This window comes from Amblyraja radiata, chromosome 6 (assembly GCF_010909765.2).
Source record: "Amblyraja radiata isolate CabotCenter1 chromosome 6, sAmbRad1.1.pri, whole genome shotgun sequence".
Lineage (NCBI taxonomy): Eukaryota > Metazoa > Chordata > Chondrichthyes > Rajiformes > Rajidae > Amblyraja > Amblyraja radiata.
The window spans coordinates 84,061,909-84,089,346 of NC_045961.1; the positions used below are offsets into that span (position 1 = coordinate 84,061,909).

Consider the following 27,438-nt stretch of genomic DNA (forward strand, 5'->3'; position numbering starts at 1 on the left):
CTGCCTTCTCCCCATATTCCCTGACTCCGCTATTTTTAACAGCCCTAACTAGCTCTCTCTTGAAAGCATCCAAAGAACCTGCCTCCACCGCCCTCTGAGTCAGAGAATTCCACAGACTCAACACTCTCTGTGAGAAAAAGTGTTTCCTCGTCTCTGTTCTAAATGGCTTACTCCTTTTTCTTAAACTGTGGCCCCTTGTTCTGGACTTCCCCAACGTCGGGAACATGTTTCCTGCCTCTAGCGTGTCCAAGCCCTTAACAATCTTATATGTTTCAATGAGATGTCCTCTCATCCTTCTAAACTCCAGAGTGTACAAGCCCAACTGCTCCATTCTTTCAGCATATGACAGTCCCGCCATCCCGGGAATTAACCTTGTAAACCTACGCTGCACTCCCTCAATAGCAAGAATGTCCTTCCTCAAATTAGGGGTCCAAAGCTGCACACAATACTCCAGGTGTGGTCTCACTAGGGCTCTGTACAACTGCAGAAGGACTTCTTTGCTCCTATATTCGATTCCTCTTGTTATAAAGGCCAACATGCCATTTGCTTTCTTCACTGTCTGCTGTACCTGCATGCTTACTTTCATAGACTGATGTACAAGGATCCCCAGATCCCGTTGTACTTCCCTTTTTCCCAACTTGACGCCATTTAGATAGTAATCTGCCTTCCTGTTTTTGCTACCAAAGTGGATAACCTCACATTTATCCGCATTACACTTCATCTGCCCACTCCCCCAGCCTGTCCAAGTCACCCTGCGTTCTCATAGCATCCTCCTCACAGTTCACACTACCGCCCGGCTTTGTGTAATTTGCAAATTTGCTAATGTTACTTTGATTCCCTTCATCCAAATTATTGATGTATATTGTAAATAGCTGCGGTCCCAGCACCGAGCCTTGCGGTACCCCACTAGTCACTGGCATGCCATTCTGAAAGGGACCCGTTAATCCCTACTCTTTGTTTTCTGTCTGCCGACCACTTCTCTATCCATGTCAACACTCTACCCCCAATACCATGTGCCCTAATTTTGCCCACTAATCTCCTATGTGGGACCTTATCAAATGCTCAAATGTGGGACCTTATCTCGTAGCAATCGTACCAATAACGGTAGGTACTCGGGAAATCCGGTAAACTCGTGACGTTTTTTCAACACTGTGGAAAATCTCCACGAGTAAAAATATACCCGTGATGAAAAAAATGGTTACTTTTTCCTCGTACGAGCCGCTATGAGACATCCACGAACTCCTACGGACCCGCTACGGACATTCTCTGAGTTCGAATCAGGGGAAAACTCAGGAGAACTCTTGAATTACCTCGTACAGTGGGACAGGCCCTTAATAATTTCATTTTTCTCTTTTGGGTCATATGGCAATAAAACACTCTTGAGTACTGGTATATATACCAAGGGTCTACATACTACACAAAAGTAGAGTGATGGGCGCCTTGGGTGTCTTCCCAACCTACCCTTCAACACTCTTTTTAAATGACTCTTTGCGGAAGAACAGCTCGTTCCTGTGAGCAGGAAATCCCTGATCATGAGCCCAGCTCCATCAAACGTCTCGTGAAAAGAGTGTGAAAATATTCCTGGATTTAGTATTGCATTTGGATCCAGTTGGGTATTAGCAGTAACTCTCATTCCAGACTTGTCCAGTCAACACATTCCAGATGTTGTATATTGACATAAAATGCTGGGGTAACTCAGCGGGACGGGCAGCACCTCCTGATAGAAAGAATGGCTGATATTTCAAAGTCAAAACCCTCCTTCAGACTGAGTCTGAGGAAGGGTCTCGACCCGAAACATCAACCCATTCCTTCTATCCAGAAATGCTGCCTGAGTTATTCCAGCATTTTGTGTCTTATCTTCGGTTTAAACTAGCATCTGCAGTTCCTTCCTACACACCAGATGTCCAGCAGGGAGGTCCCCACAGCACGGCACTTGGAAGCTTATTAATTTTGTAGTGTATTCTCAATGATCCCCAGTGGTTTGGAAACGATTTGCAAATATTCATCATGCAACTTTAATTGGACAGCTATTTTTAGCCGCTAGGCTGCAGCCCATAATCATCTTGCATCAACAACAGGAAGGTGTTGGAATGAATTTTACTCCGAGTTGCTTTAAGCATAATCTGCAAACCAAAACATTTGACATTTGCATAGAAGGCAAAATGTTTGTAAATATTCATGCTCCCTTGCATTGAAACAAGGAAACCCCTTTTTAAAGAGAAGTATTATTTCCTTTGTAATATTTTTTCCTGATATTTCTTATACTCCCAAGCAACCGCTGTGTTAATATAGCCCTTTAACGCAGGAATAGAAAGATGTGTGCCTTGCAGGAATGTGATCAAACATTGACACAGAGCCATAAACTGCACCAGTGGGACCTTGGAGTGGGATTGGATCTGTCTACAGGGTGGCACGTTGGCGTAGCGGTAGAGCTACTGTCTTACAGCGCCGGAGACCCGGGTTCGATCCTGTCTAGTGTGCTTTGTCTGTACGGAGTTCGTACGTTCTCCGCGTGACCTACATGGCTTTTCAGATTCAGATTCAGATTCAGATTCAGAAAACTTTATTGTCTGTCGTAACAGAAAATCTTCTTTGACGTGGCTCAACATACAACCAGGACAATGTACTGATAAGCAGTCATACAACACAGATTTCTGCGAGCACACACAGTGTGTATAGATCTTAAAAGCAAGTATAAAGATTAGAAACTATAAAAATAGACAAGATAAAAATTGTGGATACGTGTAAAGTAACAGATTTTCACCCAGATCTGCAGTTTCCACATTCCAAAGACGTACAGGTTTGCAGGTTAATTGGCTTGTTGTAAATGTAAATGTGTCCCTAGTGTGTTTAGGGTAGTGTTAATGTGCGGGGATCGCTGGTCGGTGTGGACTGAGTGGGCCGAAGGGCCTGTTTCCGTGCTGTATCTCTGAACTAAACTAAACTAAACAATGACCAAGTACTTGGCCAAAGAGGTAAACTTAAGGAGGGTCTTCATTGAATGTTGAGGTTGAGGCAGAGAATTTTGGGTGACCAACGGAAGCTGAGGCTGCTAATGGTGGAATAATTAACATTGCAAGAGATCGAAGGGGCAGAATTGGAGGATGAACAAGATCTTTAAAGGCCTGAGTAGTGCACACATGGAGGGAGTGTTGGAAACCTGGAGGGACTCATTAACAAGGATAATAACTCTCTCTGGAGGTTAGTTAACTAGGAGCCGGCACAACTGAGTGAGAGCAGGTTAGCGAGCCTAGATGAATAGACCACGGGACAGAGGTTAGATGATCCTGAATTTTCAAAGGGCAGGAGTTGTTGGGATTAACACGTACGGAGTTACCAACAACACAGATGCGAGCTTTGGTGGCTGATCAGCTGAGGCAGGGATGGACATGATCACACGATCAGCCATGATCATATTAAATGGCATTGCTGGCTCGACAGGCCGAATGGCCTACTCCTGCACCTAGTTTCTATGGAAGTGGAACAGATGATGTCAGTGAAGTTGTGGAGAAAAGATCAGAAATATAGCTCAGACTCAAAAATACCCGGCAGAGGTCGTGAAAGTGGGACAGGCCCTTTAGTCTCCAAAGACACATTCAGTCAGTGGGATGCTGGATGCAAGGTTTGATAGGCTGGCCGCTGAATTATTGTCACAGAGAAGCAAACAAGCAGCGGCACTGGGAACAGGATCGGAAATTGCTGCAAACACTCAGCAGTTTGGGCAGCATCTGTGGAGAGAAAGAGAGAGAGGGAATGAAGGAGGGAGGGAGGCAGGCAGAGAGAGAGAGAGAGAGAGAAGGGGGGAAGGTGGGAGAGGCAGACAGAGAGAGTGAGAGAGAGAAATAGAAAGAGAGACTGACAGTTGGTGTTTAAGGTCAATGAGCTCGCAACAGATGGGTCCCAACCTATCCATGTTCTCCGGGGATGTTGCCTGGCCCACTGAGTTACTCCAGCACTTTGTGTCTCTTTTTTGTGAAGCAGCATCTGCAGTTCCTTGTTTCCACAGCTCTCAACAAAGCTGGAAGAAGATGGAGATAAAATATCTTTCATTGAAGTGCCAAGATGGGAAGTGGCAAGGAAGGCTGAGTCTTTCCTTTTACTTTTTAACTTACGTCATGTTCTTTTATTCCTCCATGCATTGACAGGGAAGGAAGGTCCAATGCCCATGTTAAAGGAGATTACCAAAGAATTGGAGATGTGATGTTGAAGAACCTGCATTCTATGAAGGTATGTGTCTGCATGATCACCAGACGCTGTGCCATGTTTGGTTCTACATTGATTCCAAAATCATCTCTGACTCAGTAAGTCCCTCATTGGCTTCTGAGGCAGAGGTAGTGGGTTCGCGTCCTGCCGCAGGATGTGGCAACGATGCAGTTCTGTCCCCAGATGCTGTCTGTGAGGAGTTGGCACGTTCCCTCTTTGACCATGTGCATTTCCCCAGGTGTTTCAGTTTCCTTAAACGTCCCAAAATTGTGTGGGTTAGTGATTTAATTGCTGCTAGAGTGTAGGCGAGTGTCGGACCTGGGGGGAGTAGAGGAGAATGGGGAGAATAAAATGTACACTGGGATTCTATATGAACCGTGCTGACTCGATGGGCTGAAGGGCAGGTTTCTGTACAGTTCAATGTTTAAAGCTTTGGCTGTCACCTCAAGGGAATGCAACCCCAGGGCAGCACAGGTGCACAGCGGTGAGAGTTGCTGCCTTACAGCACCAGAGACCCAGGTTTGATCCTGACCACAGGTTCTGTCTGTACGTAGCTTGTACGTTTTTCCTGTAGACCACGTGGGTTTTCCCCTGGGTAATCCGGCTTCCTCCCACACTCAATAGACAATAGACAATAGGTGCAGGAGTAGGCCATTAGGCCCATCGAGCCAGCACCGCCATTCAATGTGATCATGGCTGATCATCCCCAATCAGTACTCCGTTCCTGCCTTCTCCCCATATCCCCTGACTCCGCTATTTTTAAGAGCCCTTCTTCAGACTGAAAAACGGCACCCATTCCTCTTCTCCAGAGATGCTGCCTCTTCACGCTGAGTTACTCCAACATTTTGTGTCAATCTTACAGATAACTGTGTTTATATTTCTGTTGTGCTGCTACAAGTAAAGGGCCTGTCCCACTGTACGAGGCAATTCAAGAGTTCTCCCGAGTTTCCCCCTGATTCAAACTCGGAGAATGTCCATAGCGGGTCCGTAGGAGTTCGTGGATGTCTCAATAGACAATAGGTGCAGGAGTAGGCCATTTGGCCCTTCAAGCCAGCACTGTCTTTCAATGTGATCATGGCTGATCATCCCCAATCAGTACCTCGTTCCTGCCTTCTCCCCATATTCCCTGACTCCGCTATTTTTAACAGCCCTAACTAGCTCTCTCTTGAAAGCATCCAAAGAACCTGCCTCCACCACCCTCTGAGGCAGAGAATTCCACAGACTCACCACTCTCTGGAAGATTGCTCCCGATGTTGGGGAAGTCCAGGACAAGGGGTCACAGCTTAAGGATAAGGGGGAAATCCTTTAAAACCGAGATGAGAAGAACCTTTTTCACACAGAGAGTGGTGAATCTCTGGAACTCTCTGCCACAGAGGGTAGTCGAGGCCAGTTCATTGGCTATATTTAAGAGGGAGTTAGATGTGGCCCTTGTGGCTAAGGGGATCAGAGGGTATGGAGAGAAGGCAGGTACGGGATACTGAGTTGGATGATCAGCCATGATCATATTGAATGGCGGTGCAGGCTCGAAGGGCCGAATGGCCTACTCCTGCACCTAATTTCTATGTTTCTCTGTGAGAAAAAGTGTTTCCTCGTCTCTGTTCTAAATGGCTTACTCCTTTTTCTTAAACTGTGGCCCCTTGTTCTGGACTTCCCCAACATCAGGAACATGTTTCCTGCCTCTAGCATGTCCAAGCCCTTAACAATCTTATATGTTTCAATGAGATATCCTCTCATCCTTCTAAACTCCAGAGTGTACAAGCCCAACTGCTCCATTCTTTCAGCATATGACAGTCCCGCCATCCCGGGAATTAACCTTGTAAACCTACGCTGCACTCCCTCAATAGCAAGAATGTCCTTCCTTAAATCAGGGGACCAAAACTGCACACAATACTCCAGGTGTGGTTTCACTAGGGTTCTGTACAACTGCAGAAGGACCTTGTTGCTCCTATATTCGATTCCTCTTGTTATAAAGGCCAACATGCCATTCACTTTCTTCATTGCCTGCTGTACCTGCATGCTTACTTTCATAGACTGATGTACAAGGACCCCCAGATCCCGTGTTACTTCCCCTTTTCCCAACTTGATGCCATTTACATAGTAATCTGCCTTCCTGTTTTTGCTACCAAAGTGGATAACCTCACATTTATCCGCATTAAACTTCATCTGCCATGCATCTGCCCACTCCCCCAACCTGTCCAAGTCACCCTGCATTCTCATAGCATCCTCCTCACAGTTCACACTGGCGCCCAGCTTTGTTACTATTACTGTTACTACAACTACTCCTGTTACTATTACCCCATCCTTACTGAGGATACATTCCACCCCCCGCGGTGCCCAGCAGTCCCGGAAATCCCCCAGGGCGCCCGTGGGCAGCTGGTAGAGCAGACCTCACCCCGGGTATCTGGCACTGACAAAGTTACAAAAGTTCACCAAACAGTGTACATGCAACACACTCATTTACAAACAAAGAGCATGCAGGGTGATGGGGCACTCAAGGTTATCTAAGGCTGCCTGACTGGGCCGTGCCGGGAGGGAAGTCCATCGCCCGTGGTCGCTGAGGTTCGAGGACAGAACGATGATCCGGATGACGTGGTTTCATGCTGTTCCCCTGGTCCTCCGTTGCTCAGGCCCCGCTCCTGTTCTCTTTTGCAGCAACTCACCGTCCACTTACAGAAGCACAGCGAGATCCTGGTGGAACTGGAGAAGGCCATCCGGAATTCCCGGAAGCTGGAGGTGACGTGCCGGGAATTTGAGCAGCAGAAGGTCTGCTACCTGCCCCTGAATGTGTTCCTGCTGCGGCCGCTGCACCGGTTGATGCACTACAAGCAGATCCTGGAGCGGCTGTGCAAGCATTACCCGCCCAGTCACGTCGACTTCAGAGACTCACGGGGTGAGGCAACCGGCAGCGAGGCCCACGGGCTTTAGCATAAACAGGGAGCCTCAGGCAGGGCTCAGGGTGGCTGACCTGGGACAGGCTCAACTCAGCAAAGCTCGCACCTGGACCAGGGCTAGCTGGATAGACCTGGCCAGGCAGGGGTAGATTGGACCGGGTTGGAGAGGGATGGACTGGGATGAATTAGGTTGGATTGGGTTGGACTAGGATAAACTGAGATTAATTACCGTAGATTGGATTGAGATGGGTTGGGCTGGGAATAATTGGATTGGATTGGAATGGGTTGGGCTAGGATGGATTGGGATGAATTGGATTGGACTGGGATGGATTGGGTTAAACTGGGATGATTTTGACCATACTGAGATGGGTTGGGTTGGCCATGATTTGATTGGACTGGTTTTGTTTCAACCTGGACTTGACTGGTCTGGAATGGGTTGAGTTGCCCTGCAATAGGCAGAGTTCGCCGTTACTGTTGCCGTTCATCACTTCTTCCTAAGTCTAGTGTTGCAATGTGTACGTAAGTTGCTGATTAGTCCAACCTGGGCTGGAAGGTTCCTTCCACCCAGGTGGCGGGGATGTGGGGCTGCAGTGGCATCAGTGATTCTTGATTTTCAGGATTCTCTTTTCCTCTTTGTTTCCTCCATTCCAGCTTCCTCATATGACTCAGCGCCACTTATTCTGTGGGTAGCCTTAACAAAACGATCCAATGCTTGTTGTTCCCAGTGATGTGTGTCGGTGTTGAAACTCCTCAGGGATATTCTAAGAATCTCTTTGTCTTCTACCGCATGACAATTTGCCCTTAATCAGATCTCCTTAAAGTGGTTGCGTTGGTATTCTTCTGACATGAAATGACAAGAAACCGAAGATACTGGAATCTTGATTTTTTTTTTAAACTCAAGATTTCTCCAAAAACTGCTGGAGAAACTCAGTGGGTCAGACAGCGTCTGGGGAGGGAAATGAACAGATGACATTTTGGGTTGGGAGAAAGATCGGTCTATTTCCCTGCAGAAGCTACAACTCTGACCTGCTGAGGTCCTCCAGTGGTTTCATTTTATTCTCCTGACATGTCGTGGCTACCTGATCTGTGATTCTTTCAACAATGTTGTGGAATGTTTCAACAATGTTTGTCTGGGGGAGAATCTGCGTGTCTCATTTGAGTATAAGAGCAGGGAGGTTCTACTGCAGTTGTACAGGGTCTTGGTGAGACCACACCTGGAGTATTGCGTACAGTTTTGGTCTCCCAATCTGAGGAAAGACATTCTTGCCATAGAGGGAGTACAGAGAAGGTTCACCAGACTGATTCCTGGGATGGCAGGACTTTCATATGAAGAAAGACTGGATAGACTCGGCTTGTACTCGCTAGAATTCAGAAGATTGAGGGGGGATCTTATAGAAACTTACAAAATTCTTAAGGGGTTGGACAGGCTAGATGCAGGAAGATTATTCCCGATGTTGGGGAAGTCCAGAACTAGGGGTCACAGTTTAAGGATAAGAGGAAAGTCTTTTAGGACCGAGATGAGAAAATCATTTTTTACACAGAGAGTGGTGAATCTGTGGAATTCTCTGCCACAGAAGGTAGTTGAGGCCAGTTCATTGGCTATATTTAAGAGGGAGTTAGATGTGGCCCTTGTGGCTAAAGGGATCAGGGGGCATGGAGAGAAGGCAGGGATGGGATACTGAGTTGGATGATCTGCCATGATCACAATGAATGGCGGTGCTGGCTCGAAGAGTCGAATGGCCTACTCCTGCACCTATTTTCTATGTTTCTATGTTTCAACTCTTGGCTTGCCATATGAAGTGAGGTGTTCTGTGCAGATAGGTCATGTGGAATCATACACGTCTGCTGGGCACTGTCTATGTTTCACAAGCATAGAATAAAGTGGACAACTGGTCTTTAGTCTGATTCCTCTTCGACCCACTCTTAGCATGGGCTAGATTGGACTGGACTGTGTTGGCCAGACTGATGTAGTTAGTAAATAATAGAAGAAAAAAAAAGATACAAATTGCTGGAGAATCTCAGCGTGCCAGGCAGCATCTCTGAAGAACATAGATAGGCAACGTAGGTCCCGAAACGTTGCCTATCTCCTTCGCTCCATAGATGCTGCTGCACCCGCTGAGTTTCTCCAGCATTTTTGTGTACCTTCGATTTTCCAGCATCTGCAGTTCCTTCTTTAACACAATAGATAGGCAACGTTTCAGGTCAGGACCAGTCTGAAACGTTGAGTCTGAAAAAGGGTTCCAACCCAAAGTCACATGTCCAAGTCCTCCACTGATGCTGTCAGAACCATTGATGTTACTCCAGCACTTTGTGTCTTTTTTTCTCCTCGCAAACTATCGTCTGCAGTTCCTTGTTTCGACATCGTAAATATTGGCCTTGCCAGCAAAGCCCACATGCTGTAAATGAATCTTCAAAAGGTATTTCCAGACGGGGTCGTTGAGGTCATATGGGGGCTTTGACCTCGTCCCCATCTGCCAACAACTGAAACCCATGAACCTCAGCTGCCAGAAGTGGAGAAGGTCAAGGTTCACGGCCTTTAGACTGGGATCAAACATATTGTTTCTTTGCACCGTAGAGCAGGTCCTGGGACCTCGTGGCAGAAAAAACCCCATTAAAAGTGTGAAGAAAACATTTTAAACAGTGATGAAGAGGCCACATATGGAGTATTGTGTTCAGATTTGGTCACCCTGCTGGGGGAAGGATGTTGTTAAGCTGGAAAGCATGCGGGGAAGATTTACAAGGATGTTGTCAGGACTCGAAGGTCTGAGCTCCCGGGAGAGGTTCGATCAATCTAGGACTTTATTCCATGGAGCGCAGGAGACTGGGGTGGGGGGTGATCTTATAGAGGTGTATAAAATCATGAAGGGAATTGACAGGATGAATGCACAGAGTCTTTTACCCAGGGTAGGGAAATCAAGAACCAGTGGACATATGTTTCAGGTGAGAGGGATGAGATTTAATTGGAACCTAAGGGGCAACTTTCAGAGGAGGGTGTGTATATAGAATGGTCATTCAGAGGGTGGTGGGTATATAGAATGAGCTGCCAGAGAAGATAGTTCAGGCAGGTACAATAACAACATCCAAAAGACACTTGTACAGCTACATGGATAGGAAAGATTTAGATGGATAGGGACCAAATGCGGACAAATTGTACCAGATTAGATGGTGCACCTTGGTCAGCATGGATGAGCTGGGCCGAAGGGCCTACTTCTATACTTTACCACAATGACAGTAAGTACTTGGGGTCTAGATTGTCCTGTCAGTGGAGTGTATCAGAGGCAGATTCAATTGTAACATGGAGAAGTGAGCTGATTTGGGCCTGTAAAGAAGGAATTTGCGTGTCTGTAGCAGGGGAGGGGAGGGATGGGCGGAGAGGAAGACCAGCTAGATTGCTCTGACCTAGAGCCAGTAAGGACTCAGCAGCCTTCTTCTGAGTTGGATGATCAGCCATGATCATATTGAATGGCGGTGCAGGCTCGAAGGGCCGAATGGCCTACTCCTGCACCTAATTTCTATGTTTCTATGTTTCTGTAAGGCAATCACCGTGTGATTTCTTCTGACTCAAAATACCACATATTTTGATTTATTCTTAATCCCTGGTTAATTAGTTCCTGAATGATAGGATTGGAATAGGATAATAAGCAAGCAAATTAAATACAATAGTAATTTGATATTTTTAATAACAATGATCATATTACTGTGAGTGTCACTGTGACCTAGCTTCAGTGGAAACCATTTCAACCCAATGTTTCAGCATTTAATGCAATTCATAAAATGGAAGAGATGATTTCAGGTGTTACTGGGGCTGCCTTAGAAGTAAAAATTGGGCAAGTTCGATAGATGAACGAGAGGTGATCTTATCGGCATTTGGTTCAAGAAAGAACTGTAGATGCTGGAAAAATCGAAGGTAGACAAAAATGCTGGAGAAACTCAGCGGGTGACGCAGCATCTATGGAGTGAAGGAGTAGGTGACGTTTCGGGTCGAGACCCTTCTTCAGACAGGCATTGATATTGGTTTATTATTATCATGTGTACAGTGAAAAACAATTGTTTGCGTGCGATCCAGTCCAATCATACCGTATATAAGTATAATCAAGCTATTACACGTACAACGGAGAGTGTAAAGAGAAAAATACCAGAGTGCAGAACATAGTTTTACAGCATTATAGTGTTGCAGTTACAGTGAGGCACATGGCATCATACTGCACCAAGTGCATGTTCTCTCTGTATTGTGTGTGGACAGGGCAGGACCTTCGCAGTAAATGGTAAGGTTCTGGGGAATGTTATCGAGCAGAGGGATCAAGGAGTACCTGTACACTGTTCCCTGAAAGTGACATCACAGGTAAATAGGTTGGTAAAGATGGCATTTAGTACATTAACCTCCATCAGTGAATTGAGTGCAGAAGATGGGACATTATGTTGCAGTTGGACAAGACATGGGTAAGGCCGCATTTGGAGTATTGCGTTCAGTTTTGGTCACTCTGCTATAGGAAGGATGCCCCGGGTCTTTTACCCAGTGTAGGGGCATCAAGAACCAGAGACCATAGGTTTAAGGTGAAGAGGGAAAAAGTAAGTAAGTTTATTGGCCAAGTATTCACATACAAGGAATTTGCCTTGGTGCTCTGCCCAAAAGTAACAATATGACATACAGTGACAGTTACGAATGACTCAGAAAACACTAAACATTAATAATAATAATAAAACATTAATGATAAAACACCATTGATCAAGCATGTGAACCAACAAAATACCAGATCAAAGGGAGGCTACAGATTTTTGGCTGTTGAGTAGAGCAACTACTCGTGGATAAAAACTGTTTTTATGTCTGGCTGTGGCAGCTTTGACAGTCCGGAGTCGCCTTCCAGAGGGAAGTGATTCAAAGAGTTTGTGACCAGGGTGAGAGGGGTCAGAGATGATCTTGCCCTCTCGCTTCCTGGCCCTTGCAGTGTACAGTTCATCAATGGAGGGAAGGTTCTCTGCTGATCTGACGATTCGCACGAAATCGGACGAAAAAGGGACAACTATTTCACTCAGAGATTGGTGTGTGTATGGAATGAGCTGCCAGAGGAAATAGTTGAGACAGGTACAATAACCACATTTAAAGGACACTTGGATAAGTAGAGGGCTTGGAGGGATATGGCCCAAACATGGGCAAATGGGACTAGCTTAGATGGGGTATCTTGGTCAGCATGAATGAGTTGGGCTGAAGGGTCTGTTCCCGTGCTGTATGACTCTACGATTGTGGAAAGTGAGCAGATGCCAGTCAGTGTTAAGGTGCTGGATCTGGTGTCCGTGTTGGGACCAACTACAATTCTCCCGAAGGCTGCTGTGAAGTGTGTTGCTGCCGTTATTGTGTGTCAAACATCACTGGACAGAAGGTGTTCCCTGTATGTCACGATCCCCTGCTCCCTATTAGAGTCACAGTCATACAGCATGGAAACAGGCCCTTTGGCCAAACTCGTTCATGCCAAACAAAATGCCCCATCCAAAGCTAGTCCCATTTGCCCACATTTGACCCATATCCTACTGGACCTTGGGTGAAAGATGGTCAAGAATGCAAATACTCATCTCCTATCTCCTATTTGCTACTCTTTCTCTTGCTCTTTTTTCTTTTTTACTTTTCTTCCTCACTCTCTTTCTCTTTTTACACACACATGTTTTTCTACTCTCTATTAACCATATAACCATATAACAATTACAGCACGGAAACAGGCCATCTCGACCCTTCTAGTCCGTGCCGAACACGTATTCTCCCCTAGTCCCATATACCTGCGCTCAGACCATAACCCTCCATTCCCTTCCCGTCCATATAACTATCCAATTTATTTTTAAATGATAAAAACGAACCTGCCTCCACCACCTTCACTGGAAGCTCATTCCACACAGCCACCACTCTCTGAGTAAAGAAGTTCCCCCTCATGTTACCCCTAAACTTCAGTCCCTTAATTCTCAAGTCATGTCCCCTTGTTTGAAACTTCCCTACTCTCAGTGGGAAAAGCTTATCCACGTCAACTCTGTCTATCCCTCTCATCATTTTAAAGACCTCTATCAAGTCCCCCCTTAACCTTCTGCGCTCCAAAGAATAAAGCCCTAACTTGTTCAACCTTTCTCTGTAACTTAGTTGCTGAAACCCAGGCAACATTCTAGTAAATCTCCTCTGTACTCTCTCTATTTTGTTGACATACTTCCTATAATTAGGCGACCAAAATTGTACACCATACTCCAGAATTGGCCTCACCAATGCCTTGTACAATTTTAACATTACATCCCAACTTTTATACTCAATGCTCTGATTTATAAAGGCCAGCACACGAAAAGCTTTCTTTACCACCCTATGTACATGAGATTCCACTTTCAGGGAACTGTGCACAGTTATTCCCAGATCCCTCTGTTCACCTGCATTCTTCAATTCCCTACCATTTACCATGTACGTCCTATTATCTAGTCTTTCTTTCTCTCTCTCATTTCTTTAAAAAAAATCAAGAGAAAAAAAAATCCTACTGGACCTTTTCTATCCATCTTGTTTTCTCCTTTTATCATTTCTCCCATTCCCACTCTTTCAGGAAAATTACACCGTGTTGGAAAGTCTTCCCCTTCTCCTTCCTCTGGCTCTTCTGCCCGTCTTCACTCTGGGATTTCTAAACACCCACCATCCTCCTCCTAGCCCCTCCTTGTTTACTCCTTCAAAACACTTCCTGAGTTGATTAAGTCTCCTCTGAACCTTCTCATCTCCAAGGTGAACAGCTCCTGCTCGCTCAGTGTGTCCCTGGAACGCATAAATCCCCAGGGCCAGTATATCTTTCCCAGGCCCTCTCCCTGACACCCTCCCAATAGTGTCTTCCCAGAGGGATTATAAATGTGACATGAAATTATGTTCTTTCCAAAATGGTGAAGTGTTCATAGAGCTCTGAATCTTTTATGCATTCCTCTAAAGATCATCGGCTATGGCTGCGTTGCCTAGCAACCGTCCGTAGAACATGAGCTCTGGACTGGTTGTGTCTGAGCTGGTCCCTGTCCAAGTGCAGGGACATAATATAATGAATGTCTCGCACCAGCATCAGAAGATCTTTCCCAGCGGTGTGGGCGGAAACATCCACCCCGCCCGCGCCCAGTTACAGAGGCAGAACCTGGGGTTAACTGATTGTCAACTCCACACATTTCGGCCCACTGCTCTCTCTCTGTAGATTGAAACACAAAGTAACACTGGAGTACCTCCGTGGGCTGGGCAGCATCTCTGGTGGATATGGGTAGGCGACATTCTGAGTCGGGACCTTCTTCCATCTGAGGAAGGATCCTGGCCTGAAACCTCAGCTATCTGTGCCCTCCCGAGATGTTGCCTTACCCGCTGAGTTACTTACACATTGTGTTTTACTCATAATTTCAGCATCTGCAGTTCCTTGAGTCTCTCCCTGCAGGTTAGATCTACACAATTTTTTTTCAATAAAAACACGTTTGCACGTTTTAACATTATGGTTTCCTGATCCAGGTGCACAAGGACAAGTATGGGAGGAATGGTCTGGATTAAATGGACCCATCCAGGACTGTGCATCAGGGTGTGGGATGGAGGCAGTAGGGATCAGTGGATGACAATAGACAAAGGACAATAGGTGCAGGAGTAGGCCATTCGGCCCTTCGAGCCAGCATCACCATTCAATGTGATCATGGCTGATCATCCACAATCTGTACCCCGTTCCTGCCTTCTCCCCATATCCCCTGACTCTGCTATTTTTAAGAGCCCTATCTAGCTCTCTCTTGAAAGCATCCAGAGAACCCGCCTCCACCGCCCTCTGAGGCAGAGAATTCCACAGACTCACCACTCTCTGTGAGAAAAAGTGTTTCCTCGTCTCCGTTCTAAATGGCTTACTCTTAAACTGTGGCCTCTGGTTCTGGACTCCCCCAACATCGGGAACATGTTTCCTGCCTCTAGCTTGTCCAAACCCTCAACAATCTTATATGTTTCAATGAGGGAGGCTGGTCTTCGTTTGGCATTCCAGGTGGCTGGGTGAATTATGCAGCCGGCAAACACGGATAGTCCAAACCTGGCAGATTAATTATTGCAACCACACTAGCGATTATCATAATTGAGTCTCAGTATGGGGAGCGGGTTTGGCACAGTGGACTCACAGTGGAGATGTGGTGCAGGCGGCAGTACTATTGCACCGTTCCTATAAATAGTTGCATTTTAACAATGTTTGTTCAGCCATCTGGTGTTTTGCAAAGAACTTGAAGAGTTTTGAGGGTTTGACTGATCAGGGATTTCAAACTCCCTGACTGGGATCAATGCATTGCCAGGGTGCTCAGAGTTCAATTTCTACTCGGGTTCATTTGCCTAATTGCAAATTCGAATAGTTCCATCTGTCTGAGGAATAGATTGTAATTGCTCTTGTTTTGTGCTTAGCCCATTCAGGAGCAGTAACGTGGGCCAGTCTACTGGGGTTTTCACCACCTCCAGCACCTCTTATCGTGCATATCTCCTCTCCATTCAAAAGATGCTGAGAATTGCTCACAAAATTACAATGAACCACTGACTCATTTCATGGTTTCATGATGTCAGTCAGTTTTTTCAGTCATTCAAATTTGTCGTTGCATTGTAAAGAATGCAAATGCTTCTGAGAAAATGGGTGCAGTTTGAACAGCCTTCCTGAAGCAGCAGGATTGGCTGAATCTTGTGCTCTGGGTAGGGACTAATTGGGGCCGATTCCATTTCAAACCAGTGGAACTCTGTACTATTAAGAACTTTGAAACTTGAAGGGCACAAATTGGCGACTCTCTGTGTTCTCCCTTGGTGAAGTCTACTATTCTTACACTACAATCATTGCACTTTTGTTCATATCTACAATTGTGCTTATCTGGAGTATGATTTTACTGGGTTGAGCGCAAGAAACGAATTTCATTGTACCTAGGTACATGTGACAATAAAGTGTAATTCTGCTTCTTCTTCAAGTTGTCCACAGCCTAAAGTTGTAGGACAACTTGTTCTATTTGATCGTATTTCATTGTGCACGCCAGGTTGATTGCATTCGTTGAAACAAGGCGGACCAAGGCGGACAAGGTTACAATCTCCCACCCCAAGTGTAATTGAAAGTAGAATTGAATCAAACGATGGTGGAAATCATGAAAGCAAGGGATTCAGGCTTCCGTATTTCCCTAATCTTTGGTGCTGGTTCGTGTGACTGTGTCCGGTTGTCCTGATGTAACCAGTAGGAACATTCCCTCAGGATGTCGGATCTCAGGATCGTGCCCTGTAGCTGAGGGAGTTGTGAGGGACATTAAGTGGGAAACTGATAGGACACATTTATGCTGGTCTGGGGCCATTCACACCAGCAAAACAAGGTGCAATATTGGATGGATTGACAATTGAATGGGTTTCCAAGACACCTCCAATATTTCAGCAAAAACAATAGGAGTTTAGGATGAGGGGGTACCTCACTGAAAGGCCTGGATATAGTAATGTGGAGAGTTGTATGAAGGAACTGCAGATGGCAGTTTAAATCGAAGATAGACACAAAATGCTGGAGTAACTCAGCGGGACAGGCAACATCTCTGGATAGAAGGAACGACTGATGTTTCGGGTCGAGATCCTTCTAAGGTGGTTGTTACTACTAGTGGGAGAGTGTAGGACCAGAGACCATAGCTTCAGAATAAAAGGATGTACCTTTAGAAAGGAGATGAGGAAGAATTTCTTTAGTCAGAGGGTGGTGAATCTGTGGAATTCATTGCCTCAGTCAGCTGTGGAGGCAAAGTCATTGGATATTTTTAAGGCAGAGATTGACAGATTATTGATTAGTACTGGGGTTATGGGGAGAAGGCAAGAGAATGGGGTTGAGAGGGAAGGATAGATCAGGCATGATTGAGAATGGCGGAGTAGTCCAGATGGGCCAAATGGTCTAATTCTGCTCCTATAAGTTCTGAACTTATGAAAAAACATAAATAACCATAAAATAACCATATAACAATTACAGCACGGAAACAGGCCATCTCGACCCTTCTAGTCCGTGCCGAACACGTATTCTCCCCTAGTCCCATATACCTGCGCTCAGACCATAACCCTCCATTCCTTTCCCATCCATATAACTATCCAATTTATTTTTAAATGATAAAAACGAACCTGCCTGCACCACCTTCACTGGAAGCTCATTCCACACAGCCACCACGCTGAGTAAAGAAGTTCCCCCTCATGTTACCCCTAAACTTCTGTCCCTTAATTCTCAAGTCATGTCCCCTTGTTTGAATCTTCCCTACTCTCAGTGGGAAAAGCTTATCCACGTCAACTCTGTCTATCCCTCTCATCATTTTAAAGACCTCTATCAATTCCCCCCTTAACCTTTTGCGCTCCAAAGAATAAAGCCCTAACTTGTTCAACCTTTCTCTGTAACTTAGTTGCTGAAACCCAGGCAACATTCTAGTAAATCTCCTCTGTACTCTCTCTATTTTGTTGACATCCTTCCTATAATTGGGCGACCAAAATTGTACACCATACTCCAGAATTGGCCTCACCAATGCCTTGTACAATTTTAACATTACATCCCAACTTCTATACTCAATGCTCTGATTTATAAAGGCCTGCACACCAAAAGCTTTCGTTACCACCCAATCTACATGAGATTCCACTTTCAGGGAACTGTGCACAGTTATTCCCAGATCCCTCTGTTCACCTGCATTCTTCAATTCCCCACCATTTACCATGTACGTCCTATTTTGATTTGTCCTGCCAAGATGTAGCACCTCACACTTATCAGCATTAAACTCCATCTGCCATCTTTCAGCCCACTCTTCCAACTGGCATAAATCTCTCTGTAGACTTTGAAAATCTACTTCATTATCCACAACCCCACCTATCTTAGTATCATCTGCATACTTACTAATCCAATTTACCACACCATCATCCAGATCATTGATATACATGACAAACAACAGTGGACCCAACACAGATCCCTGAGGCACCCCACTAGTCACCGGCCTCCAACCTGACAAACAGCCATCCACCATTACTCTCTGGCATCTCCCATTCAGCCACTGTTGAATCCATCTTGCTACTCCTGCATTAATACCCAACAATTGAACCTTCTTAACCAACCTTCCATGAGGTACCTTGTCAAAGGTCTTACTAAAGTCCATATAGACAACATCCGCTGCTTTACCCTCATCAATTTCCCTAGTAACCTCTTCAAAAAATTCAAGAAGATTAGTCAAACATGACCTTCCAGGCACAAATCCACGTTGACTGTTCCTAATCAGACCCTGTTTATCCAGATGCTTATATATATTATCTCTAAGTATCCTTTCCATTAATTTGCCCACCACTGAAGTCAAACTAACAGGTCTATAATTGCTAGGTTTACTCTTAGACCCCTTTTTAAACAATGGAACAACATGCGCAGTACGCCAATCCTCCGGCACTATTGCCGTTTCTAATGACATTTGAAATATTTCTGTCATAGCCCCTGCTATTTCTACACTAACTTCCCTCAATGTCCTAGGGAATATCCTGTCCGGACCTGGTGACTTATCCACTTTTATATTTCTCAAAAGTGTCAGTACTTCCTCTTCTTTGAATCTCATAGTTTCCATAGCTACTCTACTTGTTTCCCTTACCTCACATAATTCAATATCCTTCTCCTTGGTGAATACCGAAGAAAAGAAATTGTTCAATATCTCCCCCATCTCTTTTGGCTCTGCAGATAGCTGTCCACTCTGACTCTCTAATGGACCAATTTTATCCCTCGTTATCCTTTTGCTATTAATATAGCTGTAGAAACCCTTTGGATTTACTTTCACCTTACTTGCCAAAGCAATCTCATATCTTCTTTTAGCTTTTCTAATTTATTTCTTAAGATTCTTTTTACATTCTTTATACTCCTCAAGCACCTCATTTACTCCATGCTGCCTATAATAATTGTAGATCTCTCTCGTTTTTTTTTCTGAACCAAGTGTCCAATTTCCCTTGAAAACCATGGCTCTTTCCAATTTTTACTATTTCCTTTCAACCAAACAGGGACATAAAGATTCTGTACTCTTAAAATTTCACCTTTAAATGTCCTCCATTTCTCTGCCACATCTTTCCCATAAAACAAAATGTCCCAATTTACTCCTTTTAAATCCTTTCGCATCTCCTCAAAGTTAGCCTTTCTCCAATCAAAAATCTCAACCCTAGGTCCAGTTCTGACCCTCTCCATAATTATATTGAAACTAATGGTATTGTGATCACTGGTCCCAAACTGTTCCCCAACGCATACCTCTGCCACCTGACCCGTCTCATTTCCTAACAGGAGGTCCAGCACCGCCCGTTCTCTAGTAGGTACTTCTATGTATTGCTGCAAAAACCTATCCTGCACACATTTTACAAACTCCAACCCATCCAGCCCATTTACAGAATGTGTTTCCCAGTCTATGTGTGGAAAATTGAAATCTCCCACAATCACTACCTTGTGCTTACTACTAATATCTGCAACTCCTTACATATTTGCTCTTCCTATTCTCGCTCCCCATTTGGCGGTCTATAATACACCCCTATAAGTGTTGCTACCCCTTTCCCATTTCTCAGTTCCACCCAAATAGCCTCCCTAGACGAGCCCTCTAATCTATCCTGCCAAAGCACTGCTGTAATATCTTCCCTGATAAGCAATGCAACACCTCCACCTCTTGCCCGTCCAATTCTATCACACCTGAAGCAACGAAATCCTGGAATATTTAGTTTCCAATCACAGCCCTCCTGCAACCATGTTTCACTGATCGCCACAACATCATACTTCCAGGTGTCAATCCAGGCTCTAAGTTCATCCACCTTTCTTACAATGCTCCTAGCATTAAAATATACACATTTAAGAAACCCACCGCCTCTTATTCTCTGTTTATTGTCTTTTTCTTCTCTCTCCCCTACATTTTGGGTCAGAGTGCTACCATTCTCTGCCTCCTGCCTCACACACTGACTGCTAGCTTTCCCAATTTGAGTCCCTCCCCCCAACCATACTAGTTTAAAGTCTCCCCAGTAGCCTTTGCAAATCTCCCCGCCAGGATATTGGTCCCCCTCGAGTTCAAGTGCAACCCGTCCTTTCTGTACAGGTCGCACCTTCCCCAAAAGAGGTCCCAATGATCCAGAAACTTGAATCCATACCCACTGCACCAGTCCCTCATCCACTCATTTATCCTCCACCTCGCTCCATTCCTACTCTCACTGTCGCGTAAATGTGTCCTGTCAAACATTTGTAGACAAACTGAGAACTTTAATTACATTTGGATGGTAATGAAGGGTTGATTTCACTGAACATAATAACATGTGGCAAACTCCCACACTGAGTGCCAGGAACATTGCTCATGCCAGGAATTTTTGGAGCACAATGCAGATGAGACCCACTGGACACTTATTAATCCCTCGTGCCTACTTCTGTTGTTCAATATGGCCATGACTGAGATGGTCCAGGTCTCAGTCCTACTTTCCTGCATGTTCCCCAACTCCTCTGCGACCAATAGCTGTCTCTTTCCGCTTTGCTGATATTCAATCACTCCACCTTCTCAGCTGCCTAAGATGGAGAATTCCAGGGGTTCACCACTCCCTGAGAAATCTGTCCCCTGTGATCTTTCCCCTGACGTTGGTCTAAGTTGGACAGCCTCTAATTCTGAAACTTTGTCCTCTTGTTTTAAATGTTCCCTCTCAGCTTCCAGGTTAGTTTAGTTTAGCTCGTTGTTATTGTCACGTGTAGCGAGGTTCAGTGAAAATCCCCTTAACGTCTTAAATGGTTCAATAAGATCACATCTCATTCAATGAAACTCCCAAGAAGTACAGACCTTTCTTTACACGTCAATCTCTGAATTCCATAAATCAACCTAGTGCCTGTCTGCCCTGTGTCCAATGCTAGAGCACTGTTCCTGCAGAATTAGGACCAGGACTGCACACAGTACTTCAGAGGTGGTCTCACCCATGCCCTGTGCAGTTAGGGCAAAGCTTCTCTGCTTTTTGGTCTCATCTTCTTTACAATAAAGGCCAACATTCCAATTGCCTCATTAATCGCTGTTGTACCTGCATTTTAACTTTGTTTTTCATAGACATAGAAACATAGAAACATTGAAAATAGGTGCAGGAGTAGGCCATTCGGCCCTTCGAGCCTGCACCGCCATTCAATATGATCATGGCTGATCATCCAACTCAGTATCCCATACCTGCCTTCTCTCCATACCCCCTGATCCCTTTAGCCACAAGGACCACATCTAACTCCCTCTTAAATATAGTCAATGAACTGGCCTCAACTACCTTCTGTGGCAGAGAATTCCACAGATTCACCACTCTCTATGTATAAAATGATTTTCTCATCTCGGTCCTAAAAGATTTCCCCTTTATCCTTAAACTGTGATCCCTTGTTCTGGACTTCCCCAACATCGGGATCAATCTTCCTGCATCCAGCCTGTCCAACCCCTTAAGAATTTTGTACGTTTCTATTAGATCCCCCCTCAATCTTCTAAATTCTAGCATGTACAAGCCGAGTCTATCCAGCCTTTCTTCATATGAAAGTCCTGCCATCCCAGGAATCAGTCTGGTGAACCTTCTCTGTACTCCCTCTATAGCAAGAATGTCTTTCCTCAGATTAGGAGACCAAAACTGTACGCATATATAAAATGGCAATAGTGTCCTCTAGTTACCATCCATTTGCACAAAATTCTGTTTTTTTCCTGTTCTTTCTCAAAAACCAAACCGTATTTCAGCTGCCAGTTTTTTAACCACTTGCGAGATCCCTTTGCAGACTCACAATTAATAACGACACATCACGGCACAGTGGTTCGGCGGTTGCATTGCTGCCTTACCACCCCAGAGACCTGGGTTCGATCCTGACGACGGGTGCTGTCTGTATGGAGTTTGTACGTTCTCCCTGTGACCACGTGGGCTTTCTCCAGGTGTCCTGGTTTCCTCCCATATTCCAAAAGAGGTGCAGATTTGTCGTTTTATGGGCTGGGGGAATTGTCTCCAGTGTGTAGGATAGAACTAGTATGTGGGTGATTGCTGGCTGGTAAGCAGACTTGATGGGCTGAAGTACCTGTTTCCACACTGTGTGTCTAAACTAAATTAAATATCAAAATTTTAATAATTATCGGGAATTATTAATTTAATAATTAGCGGCAATTATTCTCGCGTCCCTTGTGGCAAATGCAATAGGCAACGTTTCGGGCCAAAACCCTTCTTCAGACAGAAGGGTTTCGGCCCGAAACGTTGCCTATTTCCTTCGCTCCATAGATGCTGCTGCACCCGCTGAGTTTCTCCAGCATTTTTGTGTACCCGAGAATATTTGGTTGTGACCATTAGCTGCAGTTTTTGTTGATCGCCACAAGATGGCAGGCAATACACATTCCACAGAGCATCGCTTTCACAAGCAGATAAGTCACACAATAGATTGTAGTTATTCAGTCATGTTGTACAAATTCAATTTTACAAACGATCGATCTTATTTGACCAATATATTTGCAGTTTGTGCTTCGCCCAAGGGGTTAGGGAGATGGTGATCAGTGAGTGTTGATACTCTGAGGTTTAAGTCCCATTCCGCAAGGCTGAGAATGAAATCCAGGCCTGCATACTCAGTATATATAAATGACATTAACGTGGATGGGTTGGGTTGGGTTGGTAGGTTTGCAGATGACACCAAGATTGCTGGGATCGTGGACTCTGACGAGGTTGTCAAGATATACACACACTGCAGAAATGGGCGGAGAAGTGACAGATGGAGTTTAATCTGAGCAAGGGTGGGGTGTTGCACTTTGGGAACTTAAATGTAAGGGGGAAATAAACAATGAGTGGTATGACCCTAAACAGCATTGATGTACAGTGGGTTCCTGCGGTCCAGGTCCATAGCTGTCTGAAAATGGCAACATAAATAAGTAGATAGAAGGCATATGGTATGCTTGCCTTCATAGGTCGGGATGCCATGATACAGCTTTATCGGACTCCATTGGCCACATTTGGCATATTGCGTGCAGTTCTGGTTGCCCAATTACAGGAAGGATGTGGAGGCTTTTGAAAAAGTGCAGAGGAGGTTTACCAGAATGTTGCCTGGATGCCTGGTTGTACAGGGTCTTGGTGAGACCACACCTGGAGTATTGTGTACAGTTTTGGTCTCCTAATCTGAGAAAAGACATTCTTGCCACAGAGGGAGTGCAGAGAAGGTTCACCAGACTGATTCCAGGGATGTCAGGACTTTCATATGAAGAAAGACTGGATAGACTCGGCTTGTACTTGCTAGAATTTAGAAGATTGAGGGGGGATCTTATAGAAACTTACAAAATTCTTAAGTGGTTGGACAGGCTAGATGCAGGAAGATTGTTCCCGATGTTGGGGAAGTCCAGAACAAGGGGTCACAGTTTAAGAATAAGGGGGGAGTCTTTTAGGACCGAGGTTCAAAAAACATTTTTCAAACAGAGAGTGGTGAATCTGTGGAATTCTCTGCACAGAAGGTAGTTGAGGCCAGTTCATTGGCTATATTTAAGAGGGAGTTAGATGTGGCCCTTGCGGCTAAAGGGATCAGGGGGTATGGAGAGAAGGCAGGTACAGGATACTGAGTTGGATGATCAGCCATGATCATATTGAATGGCGGTGCAGGCTCGAAGGGCCGAATGGACTACCCCTGCACCGAACGAATTTCTATGTTTCTATGTTTCTATTAGGGGATATTAGCTATAGGTTGGACAGATGTGAGCCCATCTCTCTCTCACTCTCTCCCCATCACGCAGCGGCTCTGGCAGAGGTGGCGGAGATGGCTGCACAGCTCCATGGCACCATGATCAAAATGGAGAACTTCCAGAAACTCGTGGAGCTGAAGAGGGACCTGATTGGGATTGACAATCTGATGATTCCCGGAAGGGTAAAGCCCCTTTTATCAAATATATTTTTCTTTTTAATGTACAAGTGTGATAAGTATACATCTCTGGTGAGCGTGCAGTTTACGGTGAAGATATAGAGGTGGGAAGATGTGGAAACACACGCAACCACAGGGTGAATGTGTAAATTCCACACAGACATATCTGGAAGTCAGGATTTAACCTGGGGTCACTGGAACTGTGGGAGGCAGCAGCACTACCCGCTGCCCACGTGGAAGCCAGCACCATTGTTGTAGAAGATATCAATGTGAGGATGGGGTGGCCAAATACGAGGGGTCACCTCCTCCATGCATGGTTTGATTGAAGATACCATTACTCCGTTGATGAGTTTGAGTTTAGTTTATTGTCAGGTGTTACGTGAGGTACAGTGAAAAGCTTTTGTTGTGTGCTAACCAGTCAGCGGAAAGACAATACATGATTTTGTTCTCCCTCTGTTGGTTCTAAGGAGTTCATTCGACTGGGGTGCCTGAGTAAGCTGTCTGCAAAGGGCTTGCAGCAAAGGATGTTCTTCCTGGTAAGTGGCCAGAATAAATTATTTTCAAAATAGCTGATTTTCCCAGAGTTCGGCTGCATTATAAGAAGCTGTTTGAATCTTTCACATCGGTAACGCACAACAGTGCAGTGAACGATGCGGAACTGTTAGAATGGCAGAGGTGACATTAAACTCAGAGTTGTCTGGGGTGGAAGTGAAAAGATGTCCCTGGGTTGTCGCCAAGAGTCGAGAGTGTTTAATTGCCATACGTACCAGGAACGGATGATTGAAATTCTTACTTGCTGCAGCTTCACAGCTTCACATTAATGCAATAACACAACAAATAAATATGCAATAAATGCCGTAAATAGATCCTCGGTAATACAAGGTAATTAGACCATAATGGTACAAAAACCAAAGTGCGTAATGCAACCAAAACAAAGTCCGTAGTAGATTGTTGCTGACGTCGGGTTGTGGTTAGGGTTGTGCATAGAAACATAGAAAATAGGTGCAGGGGTAGGCCATTCGGCCCTTCGAGCCAGCACCACCATTCAATATGATCATGGCTGATCATCTAAAATCAGTACCCAGTTCCTGCTTTTTCCCCATATCCCTTCATTCCTTTGGCCCCAAGAGCAAACTCTCTCTTGGTTCAAGAGCCTGATGGTTCATGAGAAGAAGCTGTTCTTGAAGGCTTCGCAGGCTCCTCTACCTTCTTAACGATGTTAGCAGCGAGAAGAGAACGTGTCATGGGCGGTGCGGGTCTTTGATGATATTAGCTGCATATTTGAAAAAAGTGCCTCCTGTAGATCTGTACCCATGACAATGTCGGACCGGGCAATGTCCATCATTTTCTGCAGCCTCCTTTGTTCCTGAAAAGGAGTAGAGGAGATGACCTTCTGAAGAAGGGTCTCGACCCGAAACGTCAACCATTCCTTCTCTCCAGAGATGCTGCCTGTCCCGCTGAGTTACTCCAGCATTTTGTGTCAACCAGAGGAGATGACCCTCTGTGCCCTGCCTAAAACCTTCCTCATACCCAACATAACTAATACAGGAAATCCATTCTCCGTCACACTGCTGGCTGTGGGAGCTTGCTTTGCACAGACTGACTACCACCTCTCCTATGTTATCAAGGTGACTGCCCTTCAGTGGACATCTATCGGTGAGGCACTTTGTACATTTCAACATTGCAAAGCTTTTGTTTCCATTTCTCTTCAATCAGTACTAAATCAGCTAATTTTACTGTTTGCAAGTTTTCACCTCAGCTGGTACCGCTGCTCTTTAACGAAAGCTTATTTTTATTTTCTTTGCCACAGTTCAACGATATTCTTGTGTACACGAGCAGAGGGCTTACGGCATCCAATCAGTTCAAGGTGCACGGTCAGGTTACTCTCTACGGCATGACGGTGAGTCTCCTTTCAGTGGAGTTGGTAGAGCTTGGTTGATCTCCCCTTGTCTTGCCCTGCCCTCTCTCTGTCCATCGGTAGGATAAGGAGTTGTCTACATAGGGCATGGTCTCACCACCAACGCCCGCACACCTTCAGCTGCTCGGGCCCCGAACTGTGGGATTCCCTGCCTAAACCTCATTGCCTTCCTCACTTCCTCTACACGGCTCATAAAACACCCCTCTAATTCACCTAAAGCCTCTTCACCTGGGTCACTGCCACATTGATGTTCCAGTGTAATGGGGAATTTCACACAGCAAGGAATGGATGATTCCGTCTCCCTCCCTTCCTCATTCCCTTCTTTCCTTCCTTCCATCCCTTTCTTCTAATCTTTCCCCCACCATTCCTCCCCTCCCCTTCTCTCATCCCTTCTCCTTCCCCCTTCCACCCTCCCCCTCCACCCCTCTCCCTCCATCTCCATCCTCCCCCTTCCATCCCTCCCCAATCTCTCTCCCCTTCCATCCCTCCCCTTGCAACCCTCTCCCTTCCCTCCCTCCCCCTGCATCTATCCCTCTCCCTCTCCCCATTCCTCCCTGCCCGCCATCCCCCCCCCCCCCCCCCCCCCCTTCCTTGGCTGCTGGTTTCCGGCATCTCGCTTTTTACAACCACCTTTCAGCGGTCTAGTCTTGAACTTGGTGATATCCTCCCATTCCGGCTGATGAGATGTATTCATGCTTGTGTATCTTTTCCTTTTAGATAGAGGAGAGTGAGGAAGAGTGGTCCGTTCCCCACTGCTTCACTCTGAATGGCCAACACCAGACCATCATCGTGGCTGCAAGGTAGGGCCAGATCTCCTTGTTCTTCCGGCTTCTCCCCTCTCCTAACTTACTCGTCATACAGCACGGAAACAGGCCCATCAGCCCAACCCTTTCATCCTGACCGAGATGTTCCATTTCACATTTGGCCCAGATGCCTCGAAACCTTTCCCGTTGACGTACTTGTATAAAAGTCTATGAAATGCTGTTATTCTAACCCTTCGTCAGACAGGACCCAAAACATCACCTACTCATGTCCTCCAGAAATGCTGCCTGACCTACTGAGTTACTCCAGCACTTTGTCGCTTTTCTTTTGTAAACCGGTATCTGCAGTTCCTTGTTAAGCCGATGAACTTATTCTTCTGTTTGTAAAGAATTAAATGTAACAGCCTTAACTTTTATGATTTAACCAGCACTTCTCCAAAGAATCTTGACACAGCATGTGAAGTGTTGAAAGAACAGGAAGTGAAGTGCTTAAATAACAGGAAGTGAAGTCACACAACTTTGTTCTATTGCAATGGATTGATTCACCATAAACGACAAAATGGTGGTTATAGTTGCACACTATGTGAATAACGTTGGACATTTCAACATTTATTATTCACAGTGCACGGGTAGAGATGGACAAGTGGATTGAGGACTTGCAGATGGCTGTAGACCTTTCCCAGCAGTGCAATGGATTAAACAGTGAGCTCCTGACCCCCAGTCCTGGTGAAGGGACCAACAGTAAGTGAACTCTACATACTTCGTGGCTGCTTTTTTTTTGGAGTTAGCTCGGGTTATCACATTGAGCTACACAAAAATCGACACAAAAC

At 45.4% G+C, this 27,438-nt stretch overlaps 1 protein-coding gene across 2 annotated transcripts in view; it reads left to right on the plus strand.

Annotated features, from left to right (window-relative positions):
• farp1 (FERM, ARH/RhoGEF and pleckstrin domain protein 1) overlaps positions 1 to 27,438 on the plus strand; it is a 247,461-nt gene that overhangs the window by 198,051 nt on the left and 21,972 nt on the right. For both annotated transcript variants that reach the window (XM_033023060.1, XM_033023061.1), the window contains exons 17-23: positions 4,146 to 4,227; positions 6,856 to 7,093; positions 23,805 to 23,935; positions 24,397 to 24,465; positions 25,740 to 25,829; positions 26,565 to 26,647; positions 27,231 to 27,349. In XM_033023060.1, the coding sequence (XP_032878951.1) occupies positions 4,146 to 4,227; positions 6,856 to 7,093; positions 23,805 to 23,935; positions 24,397 to 24,465; positions 25,740 to 25,829; positions 26,565 to 26,647; positions 27,231 to 27,349 (812 nt within the window). The remainder of the gene's footprint in view (positions 1 to 4,145; positions 4,228 to 6,855; positions 7,094 to 23,804; positions 23,936 to 24,396; positions 24,466 to 25,739; positions 25,830 to 26,564; positions 26,648 to 27,230; positions 27,350 to 27,438) is intronic.